The sequence below is a fragment of the Gymnogyps californianus genome, chromosome 7 (genome assembly GCF_018139145.2).
Source record: "Gymnogyps californianus isolate 813 chromosome 7, ASM1813914v2, whole genome shotgun sequence".
NCBI classification, from domain to species: Eukaryota; Metazoa; Chordata; class Aves; order Accipitriformes; family Cathartidae; genus Gymnogyps; species Gymnogyps californianus.
In genome coordinates, this window is record NC_059477.1 from 23,145,255 (window position 1) to 23,173,161 (window position 27,907).

At 34.7% G+C, this 27,907-nt stretch overlaps 1 protein-coding gene across 13 annotated transcripts in view; it reads left to right on the top strand.

The window, feature by feature from the left end:
• The first annotated feature begins 226 nt into the window (after window positions 1–226).
• The window catches only part of LOC127018231 (sodium channel protein type 2 subunit alpha-like), a 49,154-nt gene continuing 21,473 nt past the window's right edge, over window positions 227–27,907 (top strand). For 2 of the 13 annotated variants that reach the window (XM_050899715.1, XM_050899721.1), the window contains exons 1-16: window positions 233–505; window positions 2,761–2,879; window positions 3,261–3,350; window positions 4,223–4,351; window positions 4,796–4,887; window positions 5,943–6,179; window positions 9,793–9,856; window positions 11,135–11,276; window positions 12,110–12,344; window positions 13,191–13,471; window positions 14,129–14,476; window positions 16,120–16,252; window positions 17,070–17,308; window positions 19,022–19,195; window positions 20,344–20,700; window positions 22,629–23,081. In XM_050899715.1, the coding sequence (XP_050755672.1) occupies window positions 233–505; window positions 2,761–2,879; window positions 3,261–3,350; window positions 4,223–4,351; window positions 4,796–4,887; window positions 5,943–6,179; window positions 9,793–9,856; window positions 11,135–11,276; window positions 12,110–12,344; window positions 13,191–13,471; window positions 14,129–14,476; window positions 16,120–16,252; window positions 17,070–17,308; window positions 19,022–19,195; window positions 20,344–20,700; window positions 22,629–23,081 (3,366 nt within the window). Of the gene's footprint in view, window positions 506–2,760; window positions 2,880–3,260; window positions 3,351–4,222; window positions 4,352–4,795; window positions 4,888–4,984; window positions 5,077–5,942; window positions 6,180–9,792; window positions 9,857–11,134; window positions 11,277–12,109; window positions 12,345–13,180; window positions 13,472–14,128; window positions 14,510–14,562; window positions 14,568–16,119; window positions 16,253–17,069; window positions 17,309–19,021; window positions 19,196–20,343; window positions 20,701–22,628; window positions 23,082–27,907 lie in introns of all 13 variants that reach the window. The other 11 variants (XM_050899714.1, XM_050899720.1, XM_050899723.1 and 8 more) reach the window with 10 other exon arrangements.

The window sequence follows — 27,907 nt, forward strand, 5'->3', positions numbered from 1 at the left end:
ATGTCATTACTGGTAGCTAATTTTCTATTAAGTATCTAACAATAAATTCACATACTTCTTGCTACAGTGCTTTAGAATTAGAAAAGAGGCAGGTGATGACTATGCCAAAAGCCTTTATTTGGGGATTTTTTGTTGCTGTTGCCCTCTATTTTCTGTTTCTTTTTTTCTCATGTTCTCCTAGGATCTTCTTGCACAAGAGCCTAAAAGCATTTAAAGTTTGCAGAATGAAAAGATGGCACAGGCAATGCTGGTACCGCCAGGATCTGACAGCTTCTTCTATTTTACCAAAGAATCTCTTGCAGCTATTGAAAAACGTATTGCTGATGAAAGGTCTCATTGTGGCAAAGACGAGCATAAAGATGATGGTGGTCATGAAGAAAATTACCCAAAACCAAGTAATGACTTGGAGGCGGGAAAGACACTGCCATTTATTTATGGCGATATTCCTCCAGGAATGGTGTCTGAGCCCCTGGAGGACCTGGATCCATATTATATCAATAAAAAAGTAAGTGTTTTATATGAAGAGTGTAATTAGAACACTCCTGTTGAACTATAAAGTGATAAATGCTCTGGTGTGGATGTAGTCAGAAGCCCTGGTTGAAAATATTATGCAGTATGTGATATCATGTTAATTATTTTGATGCACTATAAAAATGACTGTAACTCTTCTGCCTAAGTTGCTTTTTTTTTTAAAAGAGTTTTTCTGTTAATGTCTAAGATTTCCTTATGATGATATTTTGAGTTAGTGGATTTCGCATTAGATGTCTTTTAGTCTCTTCAAATCTGATTGAATGCTGAAGCATTTGAAAACTTCCTCTATGTCTGGCTACTCTGTTCCTGGGGTTTCTAGGAAACATAGACAGTACCTGAGATCTAGTTCAGTAGGGTAGCCTTTGGACAAAGTGCTTGTTCAGTCATCTGCCAAAATGATTGACTGTCAAATATTCCTTGAAATCTCATAGAAATACTTGTTTTATAAAAAGTTAAATGTTAAACTCTATTTGACTAGGGAGGGACATAAGTAAAAAAAAAAAAAAAAAAAGATTATTCTCACATATTGCCAGCTTCATGTGATGTGATTTCTGTGGATTGGTAACAGCTTGTGTCACTTACAGATGTGAGTTCGTTATGCTAGAGTTTGCTTTAGGACCACTGCAACTGTTCTGAGTCTCATGGGCAGGATTTGATTTTTCTGGCCAGTTAATTTTTCCTGATGATTTTAGTACCAATTCGCCAGCAAGTAATCGCTCCCTGCACTGCCCCGTGAGGAACGTGAAGACAGTACACTGGTAGGACAATTTGAGGTCATATGCCCTCAATAATAGTATGTTATAGAGCAAGGAAGTTCTTGGAAGTCTCTGCATCATTCCTCTTAGAATAACTTTACATCGGCATGGATGCAAAGTTTTCCCAGAGATTTTATATAAATGCTGTGGTTTTGTTTAATGTAAAAGAGGATTTGTAGCTCAGTATCAGTTCAGCAAAACAGTATAAAAATGACATTCATGTGAGTAGCCCCACATTCACTTCTCACATGGGACTGAGTGTCAAGACTAAAACCGTGTACTTTGTGTTTCAGTATTGGATCTATGTTATAGGCCCAATATAGATGTGAAGACAAAATATAAATTTATATGTATGTACTGTAATGTGACTCAGTTTCTTTTATAGACATAATAACAAAAGGAGAAGAGAGCAAGGGTGGTGACTTTGGCAAGTACAGATGAAGAAAAGACATTTTTATGTAGGCATGAGAAGTGGAATGATGTTCAGAATGAAAGCAAAATTGAGTTTACATTAAAAAGGCAGTACAAAATAAGCAGCAAGTGGTTATTTTATTGTGTAAATCAATAAAATGCTTGTTGAATTAAAAACATAGAACAAGTTCTTGAAATGAAGTACTGGATAATCAACAGATTAGTGTCTTGCATTTAAGTAAGTGACCAAAGAGCTATATTCTCTCTGTAAGAAGCAACTAAGTTAAAGCAGTGTTTTTTCTAGTACAGAATGTTGAAGAGTAATAATCAGATGTAGGTTTTTTTAGTTATTTTATTTTTTGTAGTTTCAACTTCAGGAACGCTACTGTCAAATGATCTATTTATTTTACAATAGAGTATCATTAGAAAGCAGAAAAATTCAATGTTAAAACCTGCTTATTTCTGGCTATTAGCCTTTTGGGAGAATAATCGTAAGATGTAGATTGAATTAAGATTTCATTAGATGACATTTTCATTGTGTCTCCTAGTCAAAATTAAAAATGGTTGCATAAATGGTACTAGTGATGACTGCACAGGCAATAAAGGCAGTAAAGCCTTTAAAAGCCAAGGATGTCTCGCCTCAGAAGCAGTTTTAAAGTGCTGAAATGGTTAAATAGTTGCTCATAAGTGTCCAAAAATGGTTAGTTAGGTGCTTTGTTCTGCATTGCCAGCTTTGATCTGAAGTGCAAGTAATATGGCTGGATTAATTTTAAGTGTTAAAAATGACAAATTTTTAATTATATTTTAAATGTAATTACACAATCCTGGAAAATGCTGAAATGCAGTTTTTGTGTAAGAGCACAGAGACAAAGAATGTATGGTGTTCAGTTTTCATTGCTCGTGAAAATTTAGAATCTGATACCTGCTTGCGTAATTCTACTGAGAATAAATTTGGCTACTTACATCTGTGTAAGTGCAGCCTCTTATTTATGGCAAGGTTGCTAACATGTATCCTTAATTTCCTATCCCCCCCCACCCCTTTCTGTTTTGTTTTTTTTTAAAGACATTTATAGTATTGAATAAAGGGAAGACAATCTTCAGGTTCAGTGCCACACCTGCCTTGTACCTTTTATCTCCTTTCAATGTTGTTAGAAGAATAGCTATTAAGATTTTGGTTCATTCATATCCTTTTCAAGTGGTTTGTTAAAAATTATTATTGGTCTTTTTTAATATTTAATAACACTGGGTTTTTTGGTCTAGTGTTTAAGTGTGTTCCTGCCCTTAATTCTTTCTCTCAAAATGAATCAGAGCTAAGATTGTCACTTTAACCCTCTGATTAAATTTAGAGGAAGAGATGCACAGCATGTATACCTAGCTTACAGAGTTAGTGGTATAGCCATCATTATTATGAAACATCTTTGCATTATTTATGACACTGCTAGTGATAGTAAACTGATTTGTATCATACATGTTGTCAGTATTCTGTAGCCTGGTCAATTCCTCATGTTTTGTGTGACGGAAATTCGGCATTAAAAAAGAGTATGTTCCTTAACTACAGTCAACATTGTTCAGCATGCTCATTATGCTCACTATTTTGACAAACTGTGTATTTATGACATGGAGTAACCCTCCAGACTGGACAAAGAATGTAGAGTAAGTATACTTAAATTAGCTAATAATTTTTAAAGTGGTTTAAAAATGAAAAGCTAAATTGAGAGCTAGACCACGTAGTTTTACTTACCCTTGTGTGTAGTACCAGTATTCTCCTTTTTCTAGCCTGGAGTTTGGTCCTAGCTGCAACTCAAAGCAGCATAGACCTGCAAGATCTAGGAAGGAAAGAAGCTGTGATATTGTTAACCTTTTTCTCTGAACAAGACTCTGATTAATGCTCTTGTTCAGAATGTTTTTACAAGTAATGTTTTTATGCATTCTCCCTCTTGAGCTGTTCCTTTAGCATTTTTATTTTTAAAAAAAAAAAAAAAAAGGAAGGAAATAGCCATTCAACCTGAAACTACTGCTTTTCAGTGTGGAAGATGCTTTCTGTAGCCCATATGAAGCACCTTCATTTTGTGTAACAAAATCTAAAAATGGGACACACACCCTCTTTAAAGAGAATGTCTCTGCTGAGGATTATGGTTTGACATTCTCAAGTCTAGCTGGTCAGCCATCAGGTAACTTTAGTAAACACTAGGTTTCACTTACCCATGGATTTTATTTCTGACATGGCAACCATGCTGACATTGTTATTTGAGCAAAAAATATTTTCTTCATGTTAGTCGTGATTATTATTATTTGTGCTGAAATTTCAAAACCTTATATGCCAGAAACTGCAAAAATATGTTTCAGATAAAATAAATAAATAAATCAAGTTATTTTGCAGAAGAATGGTAGGAAAACAGTCATAGTTTGTAACTGCTATTACAGTATGTGTACTAATCACTGGGTTTGAGTAATTTTCCTTTATGCTTGTGATGTTGTATCACTAAACGACAATCTTTAACTTTTGCTTGGATGTTTTCTCATAGGTACACTTTCACTGGAATTTATACTTTTGAATTTCTGGTAAAAATCCTTGCAAGAGGCTTCTGTATAAATGATTTTACTTGCCTTCGTGACCCCTGGAACTGGCTTGATTTTGTTGTCATTTCCTTTGCGTAAGTATATAATTTTTTTTGAAGTAAAATATCAGAACTTTTTTTGAACTTGTAATAATTTGGTTGGGTTATCTTAGCTCATTTAAAATGAATTGTAGTTGAATTATGTTTCAACTTTTTCCGTTTTAATATTTTACGCTAACGTAGCACACAGCAGAATTAGTGGACTGTCCCCCAGTACAAAAGAGAAGTTACCACTGGACAATCAATTTTAAATAGTATTTAAACAATAAAATCAGGGAAATCCATTTCACTTCTAATTTACTTTCAATGGAAATACTTAAGAATGTGTTTCTTAGGGAAAACTTAATTGAAACAGGAAAATATGAATGCAAGTCTTTCATTTAAAGTTGCCTCTTCCAAAAAAAATAGTCTGGATTACAGGTCCAGGTAAGTAGTATACACTCTACCTTAATTCTGAATAACTGTGATTTAATCCTACAGGTATATAACAGAATTTGTAAACCTAGGCAATGTTTCAGCTCTTCGAACTTTCAGAGTATTGAGAGCTTTGAAAACTATTTCTGTAATCCCAGGTAAGAAGTAACTGTAAAATGGTAGGCGCTCTACACCACCTCTGTTTAATTTTGTGTGTGCTGTCATTGTGTTTGTGTGTGGAATCCCTCGCTACAGATATGTGACAGAGTTTGTGGACCTGGGCAATGTCTCAGCGTTGAGAACATTCAGAGTTCTCCGAGCTTTGAAAACAATATCAGTCATTCCAGGTGAGAGCTAGGTTAAACACTGAGGCTGACTGAAATTCCACAGAAGCTGAACTCATATTTTTAACAGAAGCATCCAGGTTTTAATCTTAACTTCAATTTGATTCTCTTTTCTAATTCTCTAAAACACTCAGCCTCAGAGTTTAATACATTATTGCATGAGAAATTAAATTACGTAGCCTGTGTGTATTTCCATTTCATGATGTCAAATTTTGTCTCCCACATTAAGGATCAAAATTAATTCTTTTTACTTTCTCATACTAATGTGAATGTTACTATTTATTGAAGGCATTTGGGATTGAAAATTTCAGTCTGTTGTGAAAGTTGAATCCCTGACAAAGGAATAAGATAATAAAGAGTAGCATGGGAATTGCATGATGTATTTGTTACCTTAAGATGCCTATCTTCACCAAACCCCACCTCCAGTTGAATAGGATGCAATAGAATGCAATCATTAAAATTTCTACTACAATACAATTGTGTTCTGTTTTTGTTTGCTGTTATAGAACCAATATATTGTGTATTGGAATAGAACACTGGCAAAGGTTTGGAGCAAGAGGCATCAAGAAGAAAATAAAATGAACAATTTTCTTTACATGTAGTTTACATGTATAGAGAGCATGAATAAAAAGTTACTTCATTTGAAGAGCAGGTGCTTTGGAATGTGTACCATTCATTCCCATTCATATTTTCAAATTAATTTGTCAGGAATGATGAGACTTATTGGTACCTTTTTCCTTTGGAAAGTATTTAAAGACTATTTTTGTGAAGCTGTGCATGATATTTAACAGTGTGTTGGAGTAGTTCACATTGCATTTTAGCTTAGGTAAATTTTTAATATTATAATAAAAATCTGCCTCTGTTTGCAGGCTTGAAGACTATTGTTGGAGCCTTAATTCAGTCTGTGAAGAAGCTCTCAGATGTAATGATTTTGACTGTGTTTTGCCTGAGTGTATTTGCACTAATAGGCCTGCAGCTGTTCATGGGCAATTTGAAGAATAAATGCTTGTTATGGCCATCAGAAAATTCAACATCTTTTGAAAAATACCTCGCTCCGTACTTTAATGGTACGGTGTTTGATTGGACGGCATACATTGAGAATGAAAGTAAGAAATACTGTTGTGACTTGCTAAAATTTTTGTGTATAAACGCACGCACACACAAGATTACTGTTTTATACTATAGGCTAAAGATAAAAATCAATTAAATAGGATGACAAAGAGTAGGGATTTTTATGTATTGCATCCCAAACTCATGCTGACATGATTGTTCTTTCCATTAACCGCACTTAGAAACGTATTTATAGGGTTAGGTTGGTTTTTGAATCAGAATCACGCAGGTTGGACAGGATCTCCACAGTCGTCCAGACCAACTGCTGCTCAGTTGCAGGTCCAGTTAGAGCAGACTGCTCAATGCCATGTCCGCTCAAGTTTTTAATATCTCCAAGGATTGAGATACCACAGCCTCTCTGGGCAGCATGTTCCAGTGTTTGACCAGTCTCACGGTAACTTTTTTTAATATCAATTCAGAATTTCCCATGCTCAAACTTTTGCTAGTCACGTCTCATCCTTCCAGTGTGCACCTCTGAGAAGAGTTAGGCTCCATCTTCATTACAGTCTTTCATGTTATACTTGTAGGTAGCATGAAGATACCCCCATACACACTCCTTAGCCTTCTGAAGGCTGAACAAAACAAATTCTCTTAGCCTCTCCTTGTATCTTTAGGTTATAAATAAGACAGAGAAGCACTAGATAAATATTAGAGATTTCCTAGTTAAGATGTACTTTTATTATTAGGTAGAGGTAAGAAACCAATTGCTCTCTGTGGAATAAAGAACTCACTAGGCAAGCAGAGATTCTGGTAGGGAAGGAGATAGTATTCATCTGTAGGACCTATTGTTGTTGTTACTAAGGGGGCTGACAAAGACATCTTTATCCAGATATTTTTCAACAGTCTTAATCTGTGTAGACTGAACTGGTAACATTCAGGCTGGTTCAGAAACACACAGATGTTTATTTTTTGCATTTGTGTCATTTTAAGTGATAGCACCAGTGAAGTTGTAATACATAATGCACCATGAGATGTAGTATAACAACTTTAATTGCCAAAAATTTGATTCATTTTTATGTGTGGGTTTGTGCTGGAAGTGGATTTACAGGGTATTGCTCAGTAATTAATTGTAAAAGTAGTGCATTTAAGTAAAAAGAAATTGGTAGAATAATGGATGCTAGCTTTCCTCCTCACTGACCCAAAAGTAAAAGAAAATACAGTTGTTATAGGCTGAGTTTTGCTGAGTCATATTTCCTTCCTTACTTAAAAATTGACATTGAAGTTCTCTACTGTTTTCTGTATTTTCAGATTTTCTTTCTATACTTCGGAATTGTTAAAGTTCTGGAAATTCTGTGACTGTATTTACATTTTCTGTGCAATCTATCATTTCAGCTAGTTTATTTGCCTAAGAAGGGATGTGAAAATGGAGTGGTGATAGTACTTTGCAGGCAATTTTGACAGTTTATATGCTGTAGAACAGTTGTGAATTCTCTCTTCAAATACAGTATATAGATTCTCTATTTCCATTTCCCACTAAGTAGCAATCTAAAACTAAAAGGCAGAACTAAAATCTTCCAGAATGTCAGTTACTTCCTATGCTACAACTGTTAACTTTGATGGGAGTCTCTACAGAGTGCTGATGCAGGCAAGGCAGTTCCATCTAGTTGTGTTTTGTGTTCCTCCTTTCTCATATAACCTGTTCTTAATCATTTGTATGTGTCAGTTGCATTATAATTTCACTGGGCTCAGTTGTGGGTCCTATTATTTTTTTCAGCATATCATATGCTGGTCAGCTCTGACTGAGTGTGATACCCTGTAGTGACTTTTCTTAACATCTGTGCGTTTTCATTTAAGGAACAAGGCCAGATTAACTTTTTGAAAATATATGCACAGATCTTGGATCCACATATCAAAGTATTGGTACCTGGCATTTAGATCAGTATCTGATCATTCAGAGTTTTGGCCAGCTCTAAAGATATTATGGAAGTAATAGGATTATAATTTTTCTAACATTGTATAAGTACTGTTCATGAATGGTAGGATTTTGGCATCACTAAATTTGATTTAAGTGTTCTGTTTAGAATCCTCCTGTCTTCATATATTCTTCATTCTGTGGGCTGTTTCTGACTATTTAAATATTACAATAGTTTTTTACCCTGTGAAAACCAAAGCCTTTTGTCAGCTTGAAAGGTACATTGAGGATATTAATTGAGGATGACAGAAGATTAGTTTAGTTGGGATAAGAGTTTTTTCCACATCTCTGTCTCTTTTCCAGATCTCAGGGCCTGGCTATCCTCATGGTGAAAAGTTTCTCTTTATATCCAGTCAGAACCTCTCTTGTTTCAAATTATGCCCATTGTCTGTCATTCTCCTGCCACACACCAGTGAGAAGAACCTGGCTCTGTCCCCTTGATAACCTCCTTGTAGTTGCTGGATGCTTTCTACCAACTCCCCCCACAGCCTTCCCTTCTCCAGGCTGAACAAGGTCAGGTCCCTCAGCCTCTCCTCACAGGGTGAATGTTCCAGCCCCCTCATGGCCTTGGTGACCCTATGCTGAACTTGCTCCACTTTATCAATGTCTTTCTTGCATTGGGGGTGCCAAACCCGGACACAGTGTTCTAGGTACAGTCTAATGAGTGCTGAGCTGAGGAGGACAGTCACTTCCCTTGCTTTGCTAGCTGTGCTTCTGTTCATGCAGCCCAGGAGGCTGTTGCACTTCTTGGCTGCCAGGGCACACTGCTGGCTCACCTTCACCTTGCTGTCTGTCTACCAAGACCCTCAGTGCCTTTTCTGCAGAGCTGCTCCCCAGCTGGTTAGCTCCCAGCCTGTATCATTGCAAGGGGCTCTTCCTTCCCAGGTACACAACTCTGCATTTGTCTTGGCTGAATTTTGTGTGTCTTCTGTCAGCCCATTCCTCCAGCCTGCCTAGGTCCCTCTGAATGGGGTCTGCCCTCACTCATGTCAACTTCTTCCCCAATTTGTTATCACCTTTCTATCTGTATTCTTTTTTCTTTTTTTTTTTTTTTTTAGGACAGCACAGTTGTTAATCATTAATAACAAAATATATTCCTTTATTTCTGAAGTCTACCACCTTATAATTAAAAGAATAATTCTGTAAAGTTGTTTATAGTACAGCTGTTATAACATTGTCATTGGAACATCCATCTTCCTTCTAAATGCTACTTTCATATTTTCAGTCACAGAATGTGCTGGTTAATGTTGCTCTGACTTCAAAACTGTTAGCCAGCCGTTTTAAATGGTTCTGCTTTAAATAAGATAGGCTTTAATTGTCTGACTACAATCTACCTACTGAATAAGAAACGGAGTTTTAAGCTTTGTGCTTTCTTTCTCTCATTTATTGAACATCAGGTTTGGAAGGATATTCAGTGTTTGCTATGACTCAAGAAGAGAATATGCAATTTATGTTGTTCTAATCATTGTTCTAGGATTTTATTTTTACATTGTGTTTTGATTTTATTCTTTAGTTTTGCAACTTTACTTACCAGTATGGATGTGCCAGTATTTGAACCCATTATTGGGAAAACATAAATGGGAGATTATGAACATTCAAACCATGATAACTTGAACATAGGTTCATCCTCACAAAAAAAAAAGACAGACAAAAACCCCTTCTGTTTATAATCATATTGCTTCCTATTTTTTCTTTAGATCATTTCTATCGCATAGAAGGACAAAAGGATTATCTGCTTTGTGGCAATAGCTCAGATGCAGGGTAAGGTACACTGAAAATTACATACTACCTGGCTAAACAAAATGTAAAAAATACCACTCTAAACTTAAAAAGCTAATTTAGCTACCTAACTTCACAATCAATAATATGTGATCATGGTTCATAGTAACTAAACACGTGAATGAGTAAAAATGTTAAATGAGAAAATGCTTCATTGTAAATTTCTTTTAAAAACTCTTATGTAACTAGAAAATTCCATTTCAGCAGGTAGATATTGCATTATCAATGAATTAAGAACATACTTCTTTATCATGGGTTTCATGCCATTTCTCATCTCTAAAATAGGCGTGGGGCACTGAGACTTATGACCAACTTTTGGGAAGATATCTTCAGGATTCTTCTGTCTGTGGACTGCATGCATGGCACTGTCTTGCTCTCTCTTTGTGACAATTCTTTGTAACAGAATCATGTAATTCTATATTCTAATGATATATCAGTGCATCCCTTGGTTTTGGTTGGTTATGTCTTTAAAACAGATATACTTAAATCTTTTTTGGTAAACATTTCGTGTATATATGTAAGTAACTATCAGATAATTTTATGTGTGCGTGTAAATACGCATCAAATATACACGCACATATATGAAAAGAAATCTTTATAGTGTTTTTCTCTAGAGGTTTTGGAGGCAAGAACCTCTTCTACCCTTCAAGAATGGAATCATAACTGAAACAGTGTGCCTACAGTTGATATCAAGATTGGCTCACCTGCTGTCAAAACTGATCTGTACAGTTTCAGGAGATAAAAGTGTCACTATGATGATTATTTGCTGTTGAGGAATTGGTAGAATTTGTTAATTTGACTTGACTAATTCACAAACCTGAAGAAACCAAGAATGCCAACCCTGCTGGCGACAAAATTTGGCATAAAATATGTGTACTGACTTTCTTTTTTTTGTGTGGAAGTATTCACCTTATGGAATCTCTGTGTTAAGTAAATATATTGTTTCCATTGAAGAGGTATCTACAAAGGTAATACCAAACTGTTGGGAACAAGTTTTATTTTGTGTATAATGGTGAAAAAGGTAGGAAGAAAGATTTTCATTTACTTATTTGCTCTTTTCTGGCTTTTTTAAAGAACACTCTTTTCATTTCCTCACTAATTTTTAAAACGTTGTAAGCCACAAATAGCAGCCCCCTTCACAGATTAGATCTAATGAACCTTCATTAGAAGCTCAAGGTACAATAATTTAAAAACAATTCTAGTGTTACGTGATTTTTTTATATGCATTGGTTTACATTTTTTTCTTTTTTGTCCTCCTAGTAAATGTCCAGAAGAGTTTATCTGTGTGAAAGCTGGTAGAAACCCTGACTATGGATATACCAGCTTTGACACATTCAGTTGGGCTTTCTTGTCACTGTTTCGACTGATGACACAGGACTACTGGGAAAATCTTTATCGGCTGGTGAGTGTATAGTAAAAATGGTGGTTAGTGTCTTACTGGCCCCAAATAAAAAATGCAAAGGCCATTCATATTTATATTACATATCAGTGCTATTGTTAGCAATTGAAAATGAACAGTATTTATGAAAGGAAGCAAATTCTGTTGCAGAATTAAGTAGACATGGGCACTTACTACAGAATCTCACATGATTTCTGAAGAGGCACATGTGGTTTTTTTGATCCTTTATTTAATTTTTACAGTGTATATTTCATTTTGTGCCTCATGATAAGATCTTATTTTCAAAAACTTTAATATTGAGTTTAAATTGTAAAAATATTCTGTGACAGCAAAATCTGAATTTTAATTTCTGTACTTTGAATCCTGTTTTTGATAACTAAGAATGCATGTCTCGATGTAAATTACTTTTCTTACCATAGCTTTTCATTGTATGGTGTGTGAAAATCTGATAATTATAATAAATATTATCTTTTAATTATTTAATAAAATGTGCCATCTTTTAATTCTTTTGGTTATTTCAAGGGGAAAGCATGCTAATACATGGTAAGCATGCTAAGCATCCAACCTGTGATGTGTGATTTACATTCATTACTCTGATCCCACATCCTTTTCAAGATTATTAGGCATTAAAAGAGGTTTGTCTCAAAGCAGCATGATCCTTAAACATGTTTTTCACATACATGAATGCTCACTTTATTTTGATTACTTTGTAATTCAGAAAGCTTGTATGATCTTACTGCAGAAGGAAGAACAACTCCAAATTCAGTAAATGCTTATGAACTGCAGAACTGATGCATGTCTTCACCAGCTGGATCATTTCTCTTCTTCTCCTATAGACGCTACGAGCTGTTGGCAAAACATACATGATATTTTTTGTTCTGGTCATTTTTCTGGGTTCCTTCTATTTGATTAACTTGATTTTGGCTGTGGTTGCCATGGCTTATGAAGAACAAAATCAGGCAACTATGGTTGAAGCAGAACAGAGGGAGGCAGACTTGCAGCAGATGCTTGAACAGCTGAGGAAGCAGCAAGAAGAAGCTCAGGTATTTTCTAACAAGAGTTTGAGCTTTAGTGTATTCCTTTCCATGCTATTCGTTCAAACCAAAACCAATAATTAAATTAACATATTAAAAAAAGCGCTGTTCTGTTACATACCTCACAAGTACTTTAGACTGCATTCTCTATGGCTTTTTATAGCTTTTTAAATGTATGTCTAAAGCATTAATGAATTTCTGAACTGAGATCAAAAAGTACTCCCCAAATCAGAATAATAGTTTTTAAATAAATGTTTCTTATCTAGGGGTAGTATCTAGTAACCTGTCATGATGAATTCCAAATTCTCAGCTTAGAAATAATTGCAATACTTGTGAAATACTTGTCAAGCCTTGATTAGAGTTTAAAATATTTTTATCCATAAATTTCTGACTAATTTTTGCTACTTGTGTTACCACCAGTGAATCAAAGACTGGAAGTAGTACCCCGAAGTTTTTTCCTAAGAGCAGCTTAAGGAAGCTGTTACTTACAATAACAGTTAAAATTCATTTACTAAATTAATACAGACTGAAGTATGACTCTGTTTATCTCTTTTGTTTGCAATTGCATTCACTCTAATTAATAAATGTATTAATTTTCAAGTATTTTCTAGTGAACTTTGTGACAGAATGCTGTATACGATGCGGGCTGATGCCATGATATGAATGCAAGGTAGAACTGTTTGAATGGCAACTTTCATAACTGCCCTTTTATTTTAACTCATATTACAGAATTCCATTTGAAGTCTTGCACAAATCCATCTAGGTTTTTGTCACACATCTAGAAGTAATTTGATACAAATCTTAGGAACAAGGACTATAGCTTTCTTTAAAAAATGGTGTGATTTGTAAAGCATCACATTAAATAATTGGCAGGCAATAGCAGCAGCTGCAGCAGAGATGACTGAGTACAGTGGTGAAAGTGGGATTGGTGGACCCTCAGATAGTTCTTCAGAAGCATCCAAGCTTAGCTCAAAAAGTGCCAAAGAAAGGAGAAATAGAAGGAAAAAAAGGCGGCAGAGGGAGCTCTCTGGAGAAGAGGATGACGTGAAAGATGAAAAGCTTCCAAAATCTGAATCAGATGGCAGTATCAGAAGGAAAGGTTTCCGTTTTTCTTTCGATGGGAACAGACTTGCTTATGGGAAGCCATTCACATCACCCCACCAGGTACTGTGAATAGTGCAGTTGTCATTTGGGGGGGTTGTGAGATAACTGTAATATCCAACAAACTTCACTGTAACTTTGCAAAGTAATACAACCAAGGAAAAATAATGTTGCATTGTTTTAAGTACCAACTTACTGTTGGTATTATTTTTCTAGAGTGTACCTAAACAAGTGTTTTGATCTCTCTCATTTTATTGTTTAGGATCTGGTGGGTCTTAACATGCACAGCAGCATTGCATTTTCCTAGTTAATTTGAAATAGAAATCTCTTTTCAATTCATAAAAGGAAAATTTGAGTATAATGTATTGATGTAGAAGACTAAGGGTATTGATATCTTTTAACATAATGCATGATCTACATGGTTCATTAGAATTTCTACAAGTCTTGATTTTTCACTTTAATACAGAGATGGAAACTACTATGGCCTTATGCAAGTTCATTTTTTTTTCTTTCCAATAATTGTTTTAGGTATACTGTAAATTTACCCATTCAGATGAATTTCATCTCTAGTGCACGTGTCTGAAATCTACCTAAGGCACTGTATTAAAAATAACACTGATAGATTCCTGGGGAATATAGATTACTATTTTTTTAATACATAGACATGCATTTTGTATATTTAAAATCTTCAGCTGGTCATTTTGTTTGTTTTCTTTGCAGTCTTTACTGAGTGTTCGTGGCTCCCTGTTTTCTCCCAGACGTAGTAGCAGAACAAGTCTTTTCAGTTTTAGAGAATATGGAAGAGAGATAGGGTCTGAAAATGACTTTGCTGATGATGAGCACAGCACATTTGAGGATAATGGGAGCAGAAGAGGTTCTCTCTTTTTGCCACGCAGACACGGTGAACGGCGCAGTAGTAACATTAGTCAGGCTAGTAGATCATCAAGAAGGCTGACAGTGTTTCCAGTGAATGGGAAGATGCACAGCACTGTGGATTGCAATGGGGTGGTTTCCTTAGTGGATGGACCACCAGGTCTGTTGTCGCCTACTGGACAGCTTCTACCAGAGGTGATAATAGATAAACCGACAACCGATGACAATGTGAGAAAATTTTAAATTACTCCAGGTTTCATGATGTTTCTTTATTGCACCAGGCAATGTTTTAATGGAATGAAATGCTTTGAAAATGGTTGAGAAGTGGTGAATGCTTTTGTATATCTTACTGTAATGAAATGGGTTTACGGTGATTCACTCAAAAGTGAGAGGCTGAAGCATGCAAATGAAAGAGAACGAAGTAGCATGTTTTTATATACCTGCAGAGCAAGGATATGCATGCACCTGCATAGTGAATCAAATTAGTAATGTTCCATTGCTAAATCTGTTTTAGAACCCAAAATAGGGTGCTCAGCTTTCTAAACATTCTGCATATTATTATGTTGTTTTGATTTTTTCCTTTCTTTATGGTTTTAGCCTCCCTTTAAATGTATTTCCTAATTCTCTATCAGTAATCTGCCTGTTCTACTTTTTTTCCCGTCCACATATTTGGTATTGTGCAAATGTAGCATAGCCTTTAAGATTATGTTGACATTTTAGAAGCTCTGAAATCTTTTTTTCTCCTGGGTCTCAGAGGTGATCTGAGTTTCTCACTGCCTAGGATCAGGGTATAATTAAAAAAAAAAAAAAAAACATGCAAATTCATCCATTTCTCCCTCTGGTCAGTTTTCCCTTTTCCCTCAGTCTGCTTGAGGAATGGAGCAGAGGGATCCATTGCATGTTTTTTCCTAGAAACCTTCTTTTGTTAAAACAAAAATTTTTACATGGGTCGCAGCATCTGGAAGTACATCAGCCAGATTCCTTACAGTTATCAGCCAGATTCCTTACAGTTATAATCTTCTTGCAGTTTATTATACTTCCATTTTCGTGCATTTATTTAATTTACTGAAAAAAAATCTACCCATGCTCATAAATTCAAAAGTTCTTTATAATTGAGGTGTGTTCAATGTTATAACTATAACACAGCTTTCAATTTTTTAAATAAAATACTTTAAAAAAAAGAATTATTCATTTTTTTGGTCAATTATGTCAGACTACTTCTGTTTCTTCAGTTGTAATTCATAAGATAAATCAGAGATGTTAGCTGTTCAATGTAAAAGATGTCCTTTAAATTAGTTTTGAATGGGTATAGAGATCAAGACTGATCTATAAAAATTACTTATAGAGAATAATTGTTACTGCAGAAAACTTCCTAGCATGATTCACTTATAATAAGTATCTTGTGATTGAACTAGTTTAGAAGTGAAATATTGGTAGAGAAAGCATGGAACTGGGAATTTTTCCAATTCCAGTGCTGCAACAGTCTTGGTTTGTTTCCTTGGCTATGGCCTCCTCCAGAATTTCTTTGTGGAGCTAATAGTAATTAACTATAATGCAATGGTAATCTGGGAACTAAATATCAAAATCTTTTTTTAGTATTTTATAAGTATTAACAGTATTCAGAAGTATAACAAGAAAATAGCCATTTAAAAAAAATACTAGGCTTATGTATAATGGAAAAAAAATCTGATGTAACAGCACTTAAATACAAAGCTTTATATGTTATGAATTCATTGAAACTGAAGAGTCTTTCTGATACCTGTTTTGCAGTATTTCTAAAGTTGAATTTAATTTACACCCCTCTTTTTTTGTTTTTTGTTTTTTGGTTTTTTTAATAGAGCACTACTACGGAAATAGAAATAAAAAAGAGGCGTACAAGTTCATATCAAATACCAGTGGAGTTGCTGGAGGATCCCAATTTAAGACAAAGAGCCATGAGTATAGCTGGCATTATCACAAATACAATGGAAGGTGTGTTATAACTGCAGATGCGTGAACTTTCTTGACATAGTCTTAGACTTGCTTGAAGGTATTATATCATAGTGATATACAGAAGACAAAAAATATGTAGCCATTGCAAATACATAAACTGAATAATAGAACAAAAGTGCATGTACATAGTGAAAAAAGAAATGAAGGAATCTGATAAGCAGGCTAAACTAAGAAACACATTCTGATTAAAATAGATAACGTATATGTTTTATACTAGTTATTCATGTTTAGCAATACAGTTATTGGAAGAAATGGCTTGTGATAATTTTTCTACTAACTATAATGTAAAAATGTTATAGAAAATTAAATGCCAGCCTTAGTTAATAAGGAGAAGGAAATTTGTAGTAGGATTATTTGGAACAGTGAGATTATTACTAGTGAAATTCTTGAAAAAGCTTGAATAGTTTTCAAAAACCTATTCATGGTGAAATTAATCTTATTTTTCCCAAAAATAAATAATTAGACATTGGAGAGGACTGTGGAGTTGTAAGTGTTACTGAGAAAACTATCCCTCAATGTAAGCATAAATAGTTTTTTCTTTAAAACAAGACCGTGTGATATTAAAAACAGACAACTTTTTCAATTATTAGCTCAAAACTCTTGAGGTTTTTCTTCTAGTCTTCTAAAACCTTTTCAGTCAGCAACAATAAGTTAAATTCCTGGAAATCTGAGGAGTTTCCTCCAAACATCCTTAATGGTTCCAGGGATAAAGATTAAAACCTGAAAAAGCAGTTAAACAAAAGTTTATCTTCACTTTCTCCAAAACTTGTTCACTATACATTTCTTTTTTTCCCAGAACTTGAAGAATCCAGACAAAAATGTCCACCTTGCTGGTATAAGTTTGCCCACACTTTCTTAATTTGGAATTGTTGGGAGCCCTGGTTAAAAGTAAAGAATGTAGTTGAATTTATTGTAATGGATCCACTTGTTGATCTGGCTATCACTGTTTGCATAATTTTAAACACACTGTTTATGGCCATGGAACATTATCCAATGACTGACGATTTTAATAATGTACTTAAAATAGGAAATCAGGTAAGTCCATCAAACTATATAATATGATACAGTTGGAACCTAGTTTCTCTTTGAAATAGAATTACTTTTATTATTTTTTATTACCATCCCATAAAATAAATGTTAAAGGTTTAATTGTACTAAAAATAGTCTAAAAATACCATTTGAGATATATTGTATATAAGAGTTTGATTTCTATATTAAGATTTCTGCAAATAGAGTTTTCAACAACCAGAGTTTGAATGACATGAAACCAAAAGAAATCTGACTTGGTTTTGTTTAGTATTACAAAAAAAGTAGGAGCCAAATTAGATCCTTTCTACTGTAAGTATCATTGATAACACAAGAAAAGTTGGATGTTATTTTGGATTATTATTTTGCACTGTTATTTTTTGTGTTATTTTTGTATTTCCATTAAGAATGTTGCTTTGATTGGTCCATAACAATTTGGAAGGCAAAGAATGTGTGACTTATTCCAAGTTGATACAGTTGGGTTTTGTTCCCTAGTGGACACAGTCTGTAGGCTGGGTTTGGGGTGGTTAGTTTGTTTGTTTTATAATGGCAATAATACAGATAATGTTATCTGCTATACTTTTTAACCTATGCTTATTGTAAGTGGTAGTTCTGGTGATTATGATGTAGCACAATAATAAAACAATTAGATTATTAGAATATATGAAATTCTAGTACATGTTGGGAACATATTCAGGTTTAAGTCCAGAGTTGTTAATGTGTCAACATTTAAATTGTATGCTGATATTTTTAGCCAATACAGACATAGTTCAATGTTTTCACCTTAACCTGGAGTCAGAGATCATTATCTGTGTAACAGAATCGTATACCCAGGAAACACAACCATTTTTTCCTTTCATATGTGATGAAGTAGCTTAATATTAATCTAATGCTGAGCTGTGTGAGTATAAGTGTTCCTTCATGCTGATAAGAATTTGTGTTTACTCCCAGTCAGCTAAAATGCCGCTATAATACAGGTGTAGTTTCAGCAGTTGATTTCTTATTTTTTGAACTTTGTAGCACTGTCTTTTAAAGACTGTCAAATGCTCCTGATTTTTTTAACGCTTGTTCATCTTTCTAGTAAAAGATAATAATTTATGGAGTTCTGTAGATACTGGTGGTCATACATCTACAGTAAATACAATGAATTTATTTCAGAAGCGTTTTTTGCCTTCTGCTTCAGAAGGCCTCAGAGGCATTCAGAGGCAGAAAGGAGTTTTACTTCAAACATAAGCCTCGGCATAAGTGGCTTTTTTTTTGGCAGCTAGAGAGAGCAGATATGCTTACTGTATCTGTGAGTTCTCATGAAGACTTCGTTTAATAGCACATCACTCTCCAATTTATGACCAATTCATATTTTTCTACATGCCTTTATTAAAGCAGCTTCCATTGTGGCAAGAGCAACTGTTATTGTCTTGCTGAGGAAAGTTCCTTTAATTAGATGGATGGCAAATAGGAGGAGCAAACAGGAGGCCTGTTAGGAATAGTTCATTCTTCACTAGTCACTAAATGTATCTCAGGTTTAACTAAAGTTAACAGAGTTATGCTACAGCTCATTTTGATGTTGCTACGTACCTCTCTGTGAGGTTCAGCTTGCGATAATTTTCCTTACTGACATCATGCTGTAAGAGGGTTGTTACTTCTTTCTGAAGTTGTTCTTTATCTGCTGGTTCAACTTATTCATACTCATCTATAAAGTAATAATAAACGTTCTTCCTTCAGGTTTTTACTGGAATTTTTGCAGCAGAAATGGTTCTCAAGATAATTGCCATGCATCCTTTTTATTATTTCCAAGTTGGCTGGAATATTTTCGATAGTTTTATAGTTACCCTTAGTTTGGTGGAGCTTTTTCTGTCAAATGTGGATGGATTATCCGTTCTCCGATCATTCAGATTGGTAAATAAATTAGTGATAATAATATGTCTGCATTAATTAATGCATTATATTTGTATTTTAACTGTACTCATATAAATAAGACACTTTTTAGTAATATGTATATTTTTTGCTAAGTGTCACAGGATATCTCTGCAAAATTAATGTTATCACTGAATAGTGTGTGCTATTATGGTTCAGAAGCAACTAATTATTTTTTCAAGGGAAAGAGCTGTAATTTTATTGTAATTGTTTTAACATGGATGGGTAAAGCACAGTGAAGTGTACAATTTATTTAGTGCATATTGAGAGATATAAATAAATAAAACATTTGTAGTCTTCTGTCTGCTTCCATATCTGGAAATTGCAAAAAGACTAGAAGTGTTCTTTTAAAATGTAGGAATTATAAAATCCATTTTTTTTTTTTTAATTTAAAAAATATTTATTTTTCTCTTCCCCCTTGGCAAAAAAAGGAATGCTTTATTTTATTAGAAAAATATTTTTATTTTAAAAATGAGAAATGAACTATGAGACATTCTTTCCCTGTGGTCTCTTTCCATTTTGCATTTCCATTTTGCTTTTATCTGAAAACAAAAAAATGTTTAATACCTTTTTTATTCTGGGTGGGTTATGGGTAAGAAAGAGTATGAATTATACTTTTTCCCCTTCATAAGTTGAAATGTTTGACTTATGGCTTGCGTTTGGCTTTTATTTCCAGACTGTGGGTCTGTCTGATCCTTTTTAAATTTGTTGGAGGCAATATTCTTTTGGAAGACCACATTCTTCAAGGATTTCAGAATTCTTTATTTTCCTTCAGTAGAATCCTGTTGAGCTTTATTGGGTTTTTTAATTTGTTTCTGCACATAATGGTTGAGATATATGCCATGTTCAGAATTCACTATCGGAACAAATTCAACCAGTGTGCTGTTCCTTTCACATAGAAAAGAATACAGATACGCTACACAAAAAAAGAGCAAACTCTAAAATTTATTAAGCTTTAAAATTATGGATTTTATGAAACTCCTGTTTCTGAGTAAGTTATGGTTGTTGGAATCATGTTGAAGTTTCTTCTTTTTGTTATTGCTGAAAGTCCCTAGTTCATAATCTGTTGTTTATTTCTATAGCGTTTTTGTAACTACTGCAAATAATGTCTCTGTATTTTTGTTTTTCAGTTGCGAGTTTTCAAATTGGCAAAATCTTGGCCAACTCTAAATATGCTGATAAAAATTATTGGCAACTCAGTGGGGGCTCTAGGGAATTTGACCCTGGTGCTGGCCATCATTGTCTTCATTTTCGCTGTGGTTGGGATGCAGCTGTTTGGGAAAAGCTACAAGGAATGTGTCTGCAAGATCTCTGAGAAGTGTGAACTTCCACGCTGGCACATGCATGACTTTTTCCACTCTTTCCTGATTGTATTTCGAGTGCTGTGTGGAGAATGGATAGAAACAATGTGGGACTGCATGGAAGTTGCAGGCCAACCCATGTGCCTTACTGTCTTCATGATGGTCATGGTGGTTGGAAACCTAGTGGTATGTAGCCAAAATAATTTGAGAATTCATTTAGAGAAAGAATGGTAACAGAATCAGTAATGAAGTTTTTAAGCATTATTAAATGTGTTATTTAAATATGTTTTTTATGATTTTGAATTTGTTATGAGTACGGGTTCTTAAATAGGGTTTTCTGTTTGTTAGATTTCTGATCCTATATAGAATCCTCAGCTTGGAGGATGGGCCCCCTCAGGGATCTGGAGTACAATTCAGAGGATATGGGTGAGAGAGAGAAGTATCGTGTGTTCAGGTTTTTGTGGACTACTCCTGGTTACCAAGAGAGAGAGAGAAGAGCAAAGGCGCCCCAAGCGTTGTGCTCCCAGGATGGGAGTTTGCTGTTTGCAGAAGAGGACATAGCAGGGCCTTTTCTGTCTAACTGACTGAGGCATCACTTCCAATCATACATAGCCAGGTTGTTTTTTTACTTTTTCTGCTATCTCCTGTCTCAAAGACTGCTTTAACATTCTTAGACTCTGAAATTTAAGCCATTTTGAGCCCTGCTTGCTGCACAGCCAACTTTTTACACACATGGGGTAAGGAAACTTGAGTTGGAAGGCAGTAGTTCTGCAGAAAAAACATTCCAATACTTCACATTTTCTTTCACTTCTTCAGCTTTTTGCTTCCTATTTCTTAAGTGCTTTTTACAGACACTTTTAAAGCAGTCTGTATTATATCTTCTTCTTTTTCTCTTTCAGAGGAAAGCATCAGTTCTGTACCAGTTTGTACATTATCGTGTGTAAATTTGTCTTTTTAAATATGTTTTATATTTATTAACTCACCAGTATTTGAGGCCTTCAATCCTCCGCCTTTTGCTCTGCTTTCCTCATTGCCTACTGAGTCTTCCTCTATTATTCTACATCTTTTCTTTAGGCAACCGTCAGTAGCAAAAGAGATTTTAAATTAGTCATCCTCGAGGCATTCTTTAGGAATAAAATTTCTAACAACAGGAATAAGCTAATTATCTTTAAACCAGTCATACATTACTACTAGTAGCACAGTCACTTGCTCCAGGATTTTCTACAGATCTATTGCCTTATAATGAAGAGAACTGTGAAACTGGTTGACCAAACAAAACATGCTCCTTAAATAGTTTTCTAAACCAGAAGAGAGAACTATGTGGAATGAAGTATCCATCTCTGTGAATTTTCCCACAGTATTTACTGTATTCTGATTTTATACCATAGCTCTAGTAGAATTTCTTACATGACTAGACAATCCCTGCTGTATGTTCAGGGGTCTGTTATCCAGTTGTCTTTCTGTGTTCCCAACACATAGTTTTAACCTGTTGTATTCAAAGCTGCATAGAAGAGCTGATCTGGAGGCTTTAAGAGCTGATACTCTGCTTCTTTGGCTATCCTAGTACCCTTTGAGCTCCTGGTAAACTCTGGGCTTGTATAACTGATACCTGTTCTATGTTTTGGCTTGCCATGGGAAGAGGATGACTTGGGAGTTAGGAGATGGGGTGTGCTTCACATTTTTGAAGTTGCATAGAGCAAAATATGTGTGAGTTTGGACCAGTGTTTAAGCAAGCTGTTTTCTGCACAGATCAGCTATGTCTTCTGTTGCAGAGTGCTTCCCTGTGCCAGAGAAGTAAACGTTTTGGATCTGTTCAGTCAGTACCAAAGAATCATTCATTTCTGACCTTCTACAAACATGAGCAGAAGAAGAATTTACAAGTGTCTTCATAGTCATACAGCAATGCAAAACTACAAAAAAACCTGCATTGGGGTATAGGGCAGGTGTTGTGCTTAAATTGCATTTACATTTTATTTACTGTGTAATTTCCAGAATCATATACAGCAAAGGAAAACATGAAGCCTAAGTTCATAATGGGTGATAGAAGAAGCATGTGAATGAAAAATTGAGAAAATTCAGCTGTGTTGTCTTTTTTTTTTTTTTTTTTTTTTAAGGTATTGAACCTTTTTCTGGCCTTGCTGCTGAGTTCGTTTAGTTCAGACAGCCTTTCTCCTACAGAGGATGATAATGAAATGAACAACTTACAGATTGCTGTTGCAAGAATTCAGAAGGGAATAGATTATGTGAAGAAAAAAGCAGGTGAATGTGTCCAAAAGTCTTGTTGGGGGAAACAAGCTGTTGTAAATCAAAGAACAGCAACAGATCAGTTGAATGATGAGAGAGACCATTGCATTTCCAACTGTACCATCGCTGAAATAAGGAGAGATACGAATTACCACAAAAATGAGAATGGCATGGCCACTGTTATAGGTGGCAGTGATTATACATCATTCATAAACAACCCAAGCCTTACTGTTACAGTACCAATAGCTGTTGGAGAATCTGATTTTGAACATCTAAATACAGAAGAGTTTAGCAGTGACTCAGATTTGGAGGAAAGCAAGGAGGTAAAATTTAAATATTTTATATTTTGTGTGAATGAATTATACCCATTGTATTCTTTCATAGTATGGCTCTTCCTGCTTAGAAATAGAAAGTGATTGTGATTTGAGATTGTTGGACTGTACTGAGAATGAATAAACTGAAGTTGCAAAGTAGAGCTAAAGAGAGTAGGAAGTCCAGGCAGAACTGTATAAACATATACAAACTCATTTATAAAAGGGCTTTGAAAAACAAGCTTTTCCAAATTTTTAGTTGTATAGACAAACTAGTATACATGTACAGAATAAACAGAGACAAAAGACTTTTTTTTAATATAATATTTCCATAAAGTAAGGATGAAAGTAAACTGCTATTTAAAAAGATCAGAGGAGATATTAATAAAGAATATTAATAGCCTTTGCATCTGATTTTTAAAGCTCACTGAATTCTAGAGAAATCAGCATTATTTGTACTGGATAATCTAACAGGTGCTGACTCAGGCTGATGAGAGCAATAACAACAGTTTTTGAGTTCTGAAGTTAAAATGATGGGGGAAAACCAAGGGAACATTGTCACTATTATAAGGTGAATACATCAAGTAAAAATGATGAGAAAAAAATACTGAATGAAAAAATATTAATTTCTTGCTTGTTTGTGGGAGTTTTGAACCAGTCACTTCAAAGACAACTGCCTGACCTTAAACTGGGTCAGCTTTAGGAAAGTAGTCATTTGTCAGCAGCTGCAGACTGAGGGGGAAAGCAAAATCATGGATTTCAGCAGGACCCTGAGAGATACTTTGAAAATTCAGATTGCTGTGCTGTGGCTTCAGTGCAGACTGTGTCTGGTATCAAGCCTCCTGGCACTTGAAGACACAAGGACATTAATGGAGTGTCACTGCTTGTGTAGACAGCTGTACTCCAGCCTGGATTGCTTTGTCTGGATTGTTTTGTTTTCTTTTGGGGTTTTGGAGGTTTTTTTATTTGGTTGGTTGTGGGTTTTTTAGGTTTTTGCTTGTTTTGTTTTGAACTGGCAATGAATTTGCCCATATTCTTTTGAAATTTTAGAAAATAAGTTTGTTCTAGCAAAGAGTAGTTAAGTTAAATTTGAAAGGTGTAATAAGATGACTCTTTAGGTGTTTCTTTTATTGTAGAGTGCAGTGTTCAATAGTATTACACTCATTCGCTATTTCAGCAGCTCATTTCCTGACACTTGATTTGTTCCATCTGCTTTTTGGAGGTTCTCTTACTCCATATATTATGTTGACCTCTCGGTTGAGATGACCTTAGATTACTAAGAGGCCTCTTAAAAGCAAAGCAAAGAATATTCATAACTTGTTTTAAAGTATTAACTGCGCTTTGTAAAGAAGCTATAATGTCTGCTGAACAGCTGCTACATCTTTTACATATTAATCTGAATAAAGGATACTGGCCTCCTTAGTGTGTTTTAATGACACTTGATTTTGTGGAAGGAATATCTGATGAATCCAGGTAATTTACTCTTGCTCTGATAACTGTGTTAAATCTAACCCTACCTGGAAATTATCCAGCAATTGAAGGCACCTGGTTCTTCACTATTTTATGTTTAAGAATTGGATAACAAATCTATGCCTTCTCACCTCTGATATTCAAGATTAAAAATAAGCATTAGCTGTTTATAAGATACTATTATCTAGCATTAATTTTAACCTGCTCAAATTTGGAGAAGTAGCTAAGGGTTGGCATAGTTGAAAGACAACCATAGGAGATACGTAAATTAACAACAAAAAACCATTTCATGTGCAGTAGTTCATAGTCAGTATGGAAATTGTCTTTCATTTTGTAGATTATTTCAGCTCTTTCTTTCAGACTTTCCCTTTAAATGGGAGCAGTTTATACTGGAGTTGTTAGATAGCTGCATTATTTGATGAGCCTTTGAGCACTCGTTGGTGAGAAGTGAGATTAGATTTATACCAGAAGACTAATAAAAGATAGATGTGAGGTACTTGAGGAAATGCCAGGTTTATTGCTAGGCATGGGCTTTCATTTTTACATTGCTATATATCTGTTACAATCCATAATGCACCTTAAACTATTTGAAACTTTTTTTTTTTAAGTCATGCAGTTAAAAAAGCTAACAATGCTGGGAAAAATTGCTTACTCAGGAGTTTTCGTGTTTGACCTGGTATGATTGAGTCTTTGTTTTGTTTTGCCTGCGGCTTCTTTCTGAAAGTGTATCCTAGATACATATTCAGCATCTAGTGAAGACCAGCAATAACCTTGAAAACGAAATGCAAGGAAAAATATATTTCTGTTATTTTACATGTCTAATTACTACCATTTAGAGGATGCTTAAAGCTGTAATATACATAGTGTGGGTATATCTGTCTGTCTTTTTGGTTTGGGGGTTGGAGGGGGTGGGGGGTGGAGAGGGTCTTGTTTTTGTTTGTTTGTTTGTTTTAAGTTCAGGCCCAAGTCCAATATACATCTATGAGCTTCAGATATTCTGCTAATTTTACCTCTTTCAGTATGTCTTTGGATATGCTTAAAGCTCTAATCAACGGCTATAAATGTTATGTTATGCAAATGTGTGGCATATCTAGAAAACACATTTTTAAATAAGTAGGAATCCATACTTCTGCTGTTTCCAGGACTCAAACAACCTAAAGGGTACCGTGTTTTAACTTCATTGCGTACCATTCTTACTTCTCACAGGAGTAAAATCAAGCTGGATCAGTCAAGAATGCAGATCTGGTGCTTTTAAACCAGGCAGAGCAACGTGTCAGCATGTTTACACAGGTTACCTAAACAAATCATACATATATGATCACTTTTGAGATTGATTGGCCTGCATGCTACTCAGCTACAATATATTTTTCCCCATCCATTGCAATGTAGTGGAAACATGCTCAGCCGCTCTGTAAGTTGAGTCCCGTGACTCACGTCACAGCATGGTTGAGGGCAACCCCAACATGTTCCTCTCTCCTTGTTACATCTTTGGTATTTTCTGTATTAGTTCCGTGGCATAACCTGCATGCTTTGTAGGTTTTTATTATTGTTAACTGAATTACTAAGCATCAACACTGTTCAAGTTTAAAAGAGTTTAACAGCCTATGATTTTATGAAAATGGAAAGGTAATCTTCACTTGACTTTTTCTGTTCATCTGTTGAACCATGTTTTTAGCTGTCATGTAATTATGAACATTCTCTGATCATGTTCATTTGACCAATGCCTTTGTAATACTACATATATACAATTACTTGTATGCTAAAATGTTTATATCATTTGATATAAATTGTTTCATGTTTGTTCACAATGTTTTTATAATTTACATTCCAGTTTTCTCATATAAGAGAAGCTAAAATATAGGATGAAAGACACACTCCTGGGAACAATCAAACACATCTTTTTTTATACATATGCATAGTCCTTTTGAATATGGATGTAATAATTTAGTTATATTCTACTCATGAAGTTTGTGTATGTCTGTAAGATTGGAAGTTATGGAATCATTTATATCAGTTTTGCTCTTCATCATCAATTGTTTCTTTGTGAACTTAATCAAGTTGCTTTGTTTTTAGAAAGACAGACATAAAACATAATTTCAAGCAAAAATTCTGTGTAGGATTCTAGGTAGGTGTCTAAATAAATCTGGGTGTTTTAAAACGATATAAATAAAGAAGTTCAAGCAAGAAAGAAATATAAAAATTAGGAAAATTCAGGATAAGCCTAAATTAAGACAGTTGTTGAAAAGACAAAATAGGAACTAGTACCCTCCCAAACCTCTAAACTCAGGAACTGCAGAACCGTAAAACAAACCTTAATTATACCAAGCTACGTGTTCCTTATTCCTGATGATCTCTTCTGAATAGTTGGGCAGTTCTACTCCTTGCCATTTAGGGGTCATTGAGGTATTCCTTTTCCAAATACAAATTTTGTTCATGTGGTTTTGTTGTGGAATCCCGCATTATCTTTCATGTATTCTTTTGCACTGTATTATATATTGGAACTATTTCAGGTCTCACTTTTGTGCCCAGGGGGCCTGTAAGCTATTCAGAAAGATGGAATGGAAAAATATCTTTCTAAGGATTTTTCCAAACCATTTTAGAAAAGGCACCTAAGTAAGGGAGAGTAGAATGTGGTAGTATCCCATCCTACTGGTGCTAAGTATGGGGGGATGATTCTGATTTGATGGATGTTGTTTATGCGACACTGCTCCTGCTTCAGGCTTCTGCTGTCATGAATCTGGACAGGTGTAGAACAGCATGCAAAATAGTAAACCAGGGGCTTGTAATCATTTCACTGATAAATACTTGAATCTTTTTCATTTGGATGTCACATTGTCTTACTGTAACCTTCCTTGCATGATAAGGTGATACTTTTTTTTTTTTAATAGATATGCATGCCCTTTATTTTTTCTAAGTTACGGTAGTGTCGGAGAGGTAGGTTTTGGTTTTAGTTTGGTGAAAAAACCTAAGTATTTTCTATGAACAATACTTTTGGTTTCTTTAAAAGGTAAATAATTTGCAAGCTTTATTTATAGACATACTTACTTTTATTCTTTCAGAAAAAGGTAAAAATATGCCAATAAAAGTGACTTTACTAACTGGGCTTATGCTGAAGAGTACCATACTCAGTGATAAATCAAGCTGATGTAGTAAAGATGATGATTACAAAAAATGTGCTTTTTGTCCTTTTTGTTGTTTAATTAATAGTTGGGACTAAATGGAAAAATGAAATTGTTTTTATTGAAGAAGTATTTCCTGCTGAAAATAGATCTGATTAAGCAGGAAAATATTCAATTGATGGAATATAAGCGGCATAACACACGTGTGCTGAGGTTTTCTGTTGCATTTCTACATAGTAATATTTTTGG